Source organism: Equus caballus, chromosome 21, assembly GCF_041296265.1.
Source record: "Equus caballus isolate H_3958 breed thoroughbred chromosome 21, TB-T2T, whole genome shotgun sequence".
NCBI lineage: Eukaryota > Metazoa > Chordata > Mammalia > Perissodactyla > Equidae > Equus > Equus caballus.
This window is the reverse complement of record NC_091704.1, coordinates 40,188,017-40,197,637: the sequence shown is the minus strand read 5'-3', so window position 1 is coordinate 40,197,637 and position 9,621 is coordinate 40,188,017. Positions and strand designations below refer to the sequence as shown.

Below are 9,621 nucleotides of genomic sequence, written 5' to 3'. Positions count from 1 at the left end.
GTTAATCCAATGCTAAAATTCTGTGTGTGAATAGTATCTTAGACCTCTGTCCTTCATGATGTATGATTAGCACTGTGGTTCCACACCGAGGCCGTAGATGAGTAAGGATTCTATTTAATGAAGGCAGATTTACCGCAAAAGTATTCTCACATTGTATACTATCTTTATTAAAGGAATGCATTCCAACAACACTCACCATTGTCAGACTCTATTACCAGAGAAAGAAAATGTATACCTTTAACAAATCATCTCTCTGTGCCTTAGTTTTCTCCTTTCCAAAGTAAAGGAGTTGTGTTACACCATCTCCCGTCTCTTGCAACTCTAAAAGCACTGTGCTGTGCTGCGCTACCTCACAGGGCTCCGTCCCCAGGTTTCTCTCCCTGGAGCCATCCCTAATTGGACAGTTCTTCCCTCTGAGGCTTCCTGCTTCCTGTCTCTCTCCTCCCTTGGGGAGCTGCTTCTCCTCTGAGGACTGCTCCCGTTACACATGAACCACGGACAGTTTCTGCCCTGACCACCACACTTTCTCCACTCCGAGGTTGCTCAACCATATACTCCCAACCCTGCCTTTCTCCCATTTGCCCAAGATGGCTGTGTTCCTGAAATAATCCCAGCTGCTTCCTCCTCAGCCACCTCGACCACCTGCCCTAACTTGAGGAACCTGGACCTTTCTCCAATGTCCAGTTTTGCCAGTTGTCTTTTTTAAAAAATACCTTTCCCTAAATGACTTATTTTCTACACATAATACACTCAGTTCAAATCATTTTAAACATTTCTGAAGGCAAAGCAAGTACTTTATACATTTGCTAGCTGTTTGTTTGCAGAGCTATATAAATGTAACACCCTATCAGAACAGGACTCTTCCAGCCTCAGGGAACTAGCAAAATTAGACACACATACAGGGCAAACATAGAGGAAGTGTATCTAAGAACCTGGTCACAGCCTGTAGAATCCTCAGCCAGATCAAGGATATAAAAGGGGTCTAAGGGAGAGGTTGGTAAAAAATTTCTTTGAGGAGTTTTAAGTATTCAATCCAACCTTCTTGGAGAAGGGGGTTACTGCCTTCTAGCTCTAAACCCAGTGAAGACAACTCAAAGGAACCACCCCAGAGCTTTGAAAGGCGTTTCCTGCAACTCTTTTGGTGGGGGGCCGAGAGAGGGCTGCTGCTATGAGGTCACCTTACACTTCAGAATGTGTTCCGGCCAAGGATGTGGGACTGTCTCCTGTGGACCAGATATGGGCCACTCAGGAGAAAGAGACAGCAGAGGATAATTTTGGTTCCTGCCAACAGGGCCCTCAGAGGTAGAGAAAACCTCAGGAGAAACAGCTGGATCCTAGGGGCTAGGAAGGAACCACAGGACTATTTTAAATAGAACTGGGAGCTATAGGAGAGGGAACTCAGCAGGGAGCCTCCAAAGGGGTGAAAGAAGTGCCCGAGAGAAAAAGTCAGCTTAATCATCTGCTGGCAACACAGGGCCCCATCCCTTCACCCCTCACCCCTCCCTCCTCCTGTCTACCCTTTAACCCCACCGAGGAGTGAAAGTGCAGCTCAGGAGCCCCAGGGAAGTGTACAGGGAGACAGCTGAGATGGGAGGAATCATGCCTCCTCCACTGCTGGCTTCCCGCCCAAAGTGGAAGTGAGTTGTCAACTCTGAGTTTTGACTATTACATAAAACTGGACATTTTACTTATGGAAATAAAATTTTTTACAATTATGACTGGAGAATATACAATAATTTTTTGGTGAAGACGACTGTTGCTGAGCTGACATCTGTGCCGTTCTTCCTCTATTTGGTACGTATGATGCTGCCACAGCATGTCTTGATGAGCGGTGTGTAGGTCCACACCAGGGATTGGAACCCGCAAACCCTGGGCCGCCAAGGCGGAGCATACGAACTTAACCACTATGCCACCAAGCCGGCGCCTGGAGGATATTTTTTATTATCTCTGAGTGATCTAAAAATACATGGATGGGACAGACCAAGTCGTCATCCTGGGACACTGGGGCAGATTCCCACTGTATAAAGATAAGGACACAAAAATAGTTGTTTTTGTCTCAATCCACATACTAGGCCTCTTCTACAAATCTCTTGCACACATGAGAACCAATGTTTCATTGGAATTCTCCTTGACAAAAATATTCCTCTACCCTACTATACAAGGAAGCTTTTGCTTCACATTCTGTTCTTGGTTACTGATAGTCTCTGCCCTGTGCTTCTCTTAAGGTTATGATTTTATTCTGTTTCGAGAAAAAAAGAAAAAAACAAACATAATCCATATGTACTAGTATGAACGAGAAAGCTCTTTCTCTGAAACAAGTAAAACAATTCTATAATATTTTACTTTGCTTTTCTTACACTAATATACAGTATTGCAACATATCAGCTAATTATAGCCAAGGTTAAATTTTGTAACCAACCCAGAACTCAAAACAGGCTGAGTACAATCTCTGCCTGAATGGCTATTCTTATCTTTGCCCTCCTTATCATTTAGCTTTCTTCATCACCTAAGGAAGTTTCCTCCACCCCTAAGGTCACATTCACTGTCTTTATAGCACTTATCACCACCTGAAAGTGCTTACTTGTTCACTGTCACACCCCCAACACAAACACACACACAAAAGCATATGCACAACTGAGTGAGATGTCAGAGCAGGGTCCTTGTCTGTCTTGTCTTCCACTTACATCTCCTGGGCCCAGAACTGCTTCTGGCACATACAGGTCACTAAACAGATATTTGCTTCATGGGAAGGGTTACTATTTTATCAAGAGAAATGAAAGGGAACCATAGAATATTTAGGTAACCTTCCAAAAGCATCTTTAGGGGGCCAGCCTGATGGCACAGCAGTTAAGTTCGCACGTTCCGCTTTGGTGGCTTAGGGTTCACCGGTTTGGATCCCGGGTGCAGACCTATGCACAGCTTGTCAAGCCACGCTGTGGCAGGCATCCCACATATAAAGTAGATGAAGATGGGCATGGATTTAGCTCAGGGCCAGTCTTCCTCAGCAAAAAGAGGAGGATTAGAGGCAGATTTTTGTTCAGGGCTAATCTTCCTCAAAGAAAAAAGGAAAAAAAAGAGCATCTTTGGTTTTTTAAACTGAACTCTCCATTCCTCATTGCCCAATCTACCCTGAACCCCTAGCAACTAACTTTATTCTTGATACTCTTCTGAAATGGGGTTTAGGGAAAGTAAACACTAACCTAAATTTTCCCAAATGCAGAAGTCGGTTTTTTTGGTTTTATTTCAGAAATTACTTTAAAAAAAAAAAAAAAAGCTTGGCCCTGAGCTAACAGCTGTAGCCAATCTTCCTTTTTCTTTGTTCTTCAGTACATAGTTGTACATTGTAGTTGCAGGTCCTTCTGGTTCTGCTATGTGGGTCACGGCCTCAGCATGGCTTGAGGAGCAGCGCTAGGTCCACACCCAGGATCCAAACTGGCGAAACCCTGGGACACTGAAGCAGAGCGCGTGAACTTAACCACTTGGCCATGGGGCTAACCCCTTTTTATTTCATTTTTAAATCTTCATTCTCCTTGTCCTCAGGCACATATGACTTAGTGCCGCCTCAAATATAATCTTTCTTGGTTTGTGTGATCGATCCTATCCTAGTTCCTGGGCTAATTTTGCAACCACTGGAGTCGACTGTCAACTTCAACCATGTGTTTTGCTCCCACTGTATCTCTAATGTGGCCTGGCACACAGTAGGTGCATCATACATTATCATGTTAAAATGAATGAACCACACTCTGTCCTCGTGTCCCCTATGGACACCTCCCCTCCTCTTTCTTTGAGCCTCTCTAAACTGTCTTCTCTTTCTGCAGTTAGTATATTTTCAAATGGTTTCAACCATTATTGAGTCAAGGATGGTTACTAAAGTTCATCAGTCAAGAAACTGAATCCTTTTCCCTCACCATCATTTCTAAATGCCTCCCAGGTCTCACCATCACCTCGTATCTCCATTTAAATTATCTTCACCATTCTAACCCTTAAAATCAGCTCCCTTTCACAACTACATGTTCATTACTTCCAACTGCAGATCTCTAGTTCGGGCCATCCACTTGAAGTGCCACCAGGTTTACTCAATTTTTCCCAGATGTTTCCTCCTGGTGCCCTGTCAGCATCTCAAAACCACTCAACTTTACGATTTCCCCTCATTGCCTCCATTCTACATTCCCTTGCAGTGAATGCACTGCCTCCTTGCCCTGGTCAGAAACTTGCCATCCAAGACTCCTATCTCCCTGATGTATGTGAGGCCTGCTGCAGCAGACACACTTCATTCTCACATTATGACCTCATGGAATCCTCAGAGCCTATGATACAGGAGATTGGGGGGGGGGGGGGGGGGCTTGGAAGCTACTCCTTTTGATTCAAGTTTTACATGTTCTCAGTAGAGACCCTCCTGCCACTTCCAATCCCAGTGCCACTACCTTAGTCCATAATCTCATTATTTCCACAGACCATAAAGAACCTGCTGCCTGATTTCCCAGCTTCAAGACGCATCACATACACACCACCATCACCTTACACTTTAATCTTGCTAATGATAACTAATCATGCCATTGTGTGCTTGAAAACTTCAATGATTTATCATTGCCTTCAGGCTGAAGTCCAAACTCCTTAGTATGGTACTTGAGACCTTTCATGATCTGATCACTGCTGACCCTTCCAGAGTCTTCTTTTGCCAACCTCTCCCATTCTCCAGATCTGACAAACCACATTATCTGTGCTTAAAAGGCCAAGGTTCAGCCACCCATTGGTTAGACCCATCTGGTCCTGAGTACCCTCTGCTCAAGAAATACAAATCCCTTACCTATTCAGTAGGGTAACTGAGCTAGCAGGTGTTGGTCAGGCATACTTGCCACTGTCTCAATAGACCAAGTGTGGCACTGGCCCCAGCTATCTTTGGTCAGATTGGGATCCACTTCCCAAACCTCAACTCTGATCCTCAGGACATCATCAGATTTGTCAGACGTTAACTTTATGCAAACTAGGGTTCAATGAACAAGTGAATCCACTAGTCTGCATTCAATTCTCAATGTGTTAACCCAGCCCATCTCTTCCCCATTGCCTCTCCCTGGTCTGTACAATCAATTTAACAAACCATTTCATTCTGCGAGCCTTCTATGATCTATGGGGATAATTACCATTGCACCAGAGTAATTTCCCAGTGACACCTACTCTGTGCCTAGGGTCACAAACACTGGGAAACAAGAGGTAAGCTCACCCTATACTCAACATAACAGAGGCCTTTCTTAATGCATTAATGTCCACCTTTCACCTTAACCATTCACGCCAATTGATTTTCCTAAGCCAGGATTCAGCAGTTCCACAGGTCTTCAGGTCAGTGCACACTTGCCTCAAAGCCTAACATTTATTTCATACTGGGCATTACATATCTCAGTGGGCCCCTCCATCACTCAGGAACCAACCATTAGTAACACTGGAAGATTTCAGAATGATCTTAAGAACAAGTCAGATTTCAGTTCTCTCAAGCCAAAATATATTAAAATTGTTCTTTTTGTAGGTCAGAAGCAATTTCTTAAATTTGATCCTAAATATTCTAACTTTATGTTGTGGCACTGTAAACGCACCTTCATTTACTGAACTATGGACTGTGCTTACAAGCCCAGCCAAGTTACTATTAGCCCTCTAGTTTACAAGTGAGCACAGGCCAAGAAGTTGGTAAAATCACACTAGCAAATGGCAACTGGTCTCCAGGAACCAGGCTCTTAACTATGCATCCCTAAAGTACAAAGTACTGAGACATTATATCAAGTCTTATATTGGGAGGAAGCCCAAAGTAGATTTAGATCAGCAGTGGCTTCTGGACAAGTGAATGTAAGCTGAGACCTGAAGGATGAGTTAGGAGCTGAAGAAAAGGGCAAGATGACGGCAGGAATTAGCTAGTATCTTGGGAAAGCATTTTAGGGTGCAGTAAAGATTAAGGTGGGTGAGGCAGCAAAGATCCTGAAAACCCTTTTAAGTTCAAGTTAAGGATAAGATGTTATCCTAAATACAATGAGAAGCGACAAGTTAGGCAGCACACCTTGGCCACATACCATCTTATGGTGCTATTCCAACACTTGTGCTGTTTAATCTTCTCTGTCGTCTCACTCAACAGTCCAACAAAATTAGTCTTGTCTCTTCATGCCAAAACCCTGTCCAGCACTAAGCCACCAGAACTGGGAGAGCATGGCAAAAAGCTTCAGGGTGCTTTAACACAGAAAAATCAATGATTACCCAGTTGAGGGTTAAAATTCCACCAGGGACCCTATTTATCATCTTTAGGCTACAAATAGGAGTTTATACTTGGCTTTCCTTTATGTCCAACTCAATCCACTGCATTTGCATATGGATCTACAGACTTTTTCTTAATCAATCCTACTTACATATTTTTGTTGACTAACACCTAGCAGGTTGCTTTAACTTTCCACTTAATTGACCACCTTAAACCTCACGCACAGCCTATATGCTAAGTGCCAAGGAAGCACTTTTGATACTAGGATCAGTTAAGATCATCTTTCCAAAATAGAATTCATTTAACTCCTACCCTTCATGTTCTCACTGGTACCCGAAAAGCCCCAGTCTGTAGGATGGACAACCACTCTCCGAAGTCATTAGAGTATAGCAGAGGAATGTTACTAAAAGTAATTAAAAGCCATGCTTTCACGTAATCCAACATTGTAAATATCCATGTGTGCCACACGAGCTGTGCTATTTTAATTCTTACTATATCTTTACATCCTCTCCCAGCATTGTCTGCTTGAAGGAATCCTGCAATTGTGCTTCATTCTCATCCTCTTAAGCAGTATCACAACCCAGTTCACAAGGTAGTGCTCCAAAACAGCCACTTAACAAGTAAATCCAGTATGAAGTTGTCCCATTCCTAAACCTATAATAACTCACTGATACCACAAGCCTATTAAAAATACCTTAGCACAACAGATATTTTTTAAAACCAGAACATTTATTGCGTGACTAGTCATCGAAATCCTTAAGATGAACTGGATGCCGCAACAGCTGCCCTCTTGGGTTTAGGTGTTGTTCCTTCACGGAATCCATGCCTGCATCGTGTTAAAAAACAAGAACCATTACTTCAGAAACATCACTGTACACGTTAAATTTTTGTTAAAACAGATTCTAATGAGCTTATCTCAGTTAAATGCTGAAATCAGTATCGAATTCATATGTTCAGACATTTATCTTTACAACATCACAGATAAGCTGCTACCGTTTCATTTACTTCCCTTTGCTTCAAGATAGCCATTTCAGGGATACAGTTAAACGCAGCTGAAAAAGACTCAGCAATTTGCTTGTACCCATCGCTGGGCCAGTATTTCTTCACTGTTTGTGTCCCTATGCTGTAAGGCAGAGATCCCAACTACTCTCCCTTGGCCAAGGAGAAACAATGAGCATGCTTAATAGCAGACATTTTCTAAACCACTTAACTATGCCACACACTTTAACTCCTCTGATATTCATACCTACTCTGAGCTAAGTGTACTGCTATCCCTCTTTTAAAGATTCATGAATTGAAGCACAGAGAGGTTAAAGTCTGGCTTCAGTTCCTGCTCTTAACTCCTACAACACAATAGCAGGACAGTACTAAGTCCACACTACTGTATAATTGTTTTAATTGCAAAAAAGAATGGTCACCCCAGCACATGAACACAGATACAACTAAAGGTGGTGGTGTTTACAGAGCCCCAAACTACTCTGGATCTTTTAAAATTAGAAACTCTGGGACTAAATGCCTAGAGGCCAGGGATTCTGCTAAATATCCCACATTGCACACGACAGCCTCCCACAACAAAGAATTCTCTCAGTTGAGACATTAGATGAGTTTACCCCCTAAAAGCTACCGTTAAAATACACTAAGTCTAGGTTGGGCAGAAACTCTGCACTTCTAACAGACTCTAAGCAACAAGACTGCAAGATGTTTCTTTTTATACAAATACAATAGCAACTATCAGTTTTCTACAGCAGACTTGCCCAACGTTACAAAACCAAAGGCCTGACTACAGACTTCACCCGCACACAACCGTCTTGAGGAATTTTGTTAAGTGAGTGAGATGTGACCACTACTAATAAATATTATCACGTTTTGAGGAGTCTACCTCAAACCATGCTCTAGACATTCATAACTCGTACTACCGTTTACTGAAAAATTAGTAAAACCTACATTAACTGATCCGAAGCTTACCGTGGCAGGAAAAAAAAAAACCACTTTCCAACATCTTAGCCCCACTCACCAGGGTAGTATCCTTACTTTACACAAGTCAACAAAGGAGATGGTCCTTACCCAAGTTCAGAGAACCAACTACGACTAAAACACAAAAACTGTACCTGAATCTGCGGTATACAATTTTCAGGTGCCTCATTCGACCGGTCCCGGTGGTGTTTCGCCTTTTAGCCTTGGCACTCCAGTTATCTACAACACAGACTCAGGTCAGCTTCGAAATGGTCTTCCCCACTCACCCCGCAGGCACTGTCGGTTGGTACACTGAGGAGCCCTTCCTCGCGTGTGAATCCACTGCACCAGCATCCGGACGCACAAGCTTCATCATAGACACCAAACAGCGTCCAGAGCCCTGCCCCGTCACTTAGGTACCGTGCCGACCAGAGACTACTGCTACCCTCGAGATCACCCCACAGCCCGACACAGCCCACTCACACTTTCTCTTCCTCTTGGCGGGGTAGCCGCACTTGCCACACGTCGACTTCTGCAGGTGGTAGGCCTTGGAGCCACAGCGGCGGCACAACGTGTGCGTCTTGTTGCGACGCTTTCCGAACGATGACGTTCCCTTCGTCTGCAAATTAAGCGGACAAACGATTCCGAAATCTAGCAATTTCTAGACACATTCTGACGTTTTCAGGGCAAGAAACTACTTGTCAGACTTAAATGCAATCGATAAGGGCTGAAATTTCTAAACTTTTCTGAAACGCTAAAATCAGAGACCACTTCACGCTATCGAGAGCCTTCACTAAGAGATGCTGTTTTGAAATCTACTACATTAAAAGAAACAGAGAAAAAGGCGAAAGAAGAAATAATGTGGTTTCCCTACCTGCCCCCACCCCAAACCCTAAGCGCTCCTGCCAGGCACCACCACCAACCAATTCCTTTGCTTACACAGAGCCAAACACTTCCAAACCAGGCCTCTCCCCTCACTTGCTATCCCAGGGCAGGGCTGTGCGGGCTCCCCAAAGATCAGACGGCAGCTAGGGACCTAGAGCGGCTCCAGATCCACGACCGCAAGCTCGGCAGCCCCAGGCACAGTAAGGAGCCATACTCCTGGCTCTTGAGGGCCGCTGTACGTCCCTTTCCAGCCCATCGGCCCCCCCTTATCGGGAACCTTGTGGGCCCCCCAAGATAGCAGGGAGCGCGGCGCAGAAAACGAGGATGGAAGACGATTAGGACAGCCGTTGCAAACAACTCACCATCTCGCTTCTGTGGCCGAGACCAAAGAGGCCGGAAGAGGAGGCACTTCCGGTATATCGCCCTCAGAAGCTTCCGTCCCGGAGAGTATTTCCGGCGGCGCGCGGTGCACTGTTCTCAAGCGTCCGTCGCTGCAGTATGGCTGGGGTCGAGAGGAGGATCCGGAGCCAGGTGGAGCCAATAGGGTT

General features: G+C 44.4%; 1 protein-coding gene, 1 long non-coding RNA gene and 1 other non-coding gene across 4 annotated transcripts; all 3 read right to left on the bottom strand.

Annotated features, from left to right (window-relative positions):
• Positions 1 to 141: 141 nt before the first annotated feature.
• On the bottom strand, positions 142 to 6,210 carry LOC138919708 (uncharacterized). Of its 2 annotated transcripts, none has more exons than XR_011430122.1 (2): positions 6,057 to 6,210; positions 142 to 2,017 (listed from the first exon to the last, which is right to left on the bottom strand). It is a non-coding gene; the product is annotated as an uncharacterized lncRNA (long non-coding RNA). The 2 variants fall into 2 exon arrangements; XR_011430121.1 differs by lacking the exon at positions 6,057 to 6,210 and adding an exon at positions 4,022 to 4,246 and having other exon boundaries at positions 1,924 to 2,017.
• Positions 6,211 to 6,943: 733 nt separating this feature from the next.
• On the bottom strand, positions 6,944 to 9,576 carry RPL37 (ribosomal protein L37). The gene is made up of 4 exons (XM_001498955.7): positions 9,436 to 9,576; positions 8,672 to 8,807; positions 8,344 to 8,428; positions 6,944 to 7,061 (listed from the first exon to the last, which is right to left on the bottom strand). Exons 1-4 carry the CDS (start codon positions 9,436 to 9,438, stop codon positions 6,992 to 6,994), a joined length of 294 nt encoding a protein of 97 aa, XP_001499005.1. The 5' UTR covers positions 9,439 to 9,576; the 3' UTR covers positions 6,944 to 6,991.
• Positions 7,144 to 7,223, bottom strand: LOC111769871 (small nucleolar RNA SNORD72). The gene has a single exon (XR_002802713.1). It is a non-coding gene; the product is annotated as a small nucleolar RNA SNORD72 (small nucleolar RNA).
• Positions 9,577 to 9,621: the final 45 nt, after the last annotated feature.

What these genes read in the sequence shown, in the direction of transcription:
- RPL37 (XM_001498955.7), bottom strand. An exon ending in CGCCAAGAGGAAGAGAAAGT is followed by an intron (nt 8,429 to 8,671) that starts GTGAGTGGGCTG and finishes TCTGTGTTGTAG; the next exon opens with ATAACTGGAGTGCCAAGGCT. An exon ending in ATTGTATACCGCAGATTCAG is followed by an intron (nt 7,062 to 8,343) that starts GTACAGTTTTTG and finishes AACACGATGCAG; the next exon opens with GCATGGATTCCGTGAAGGAA.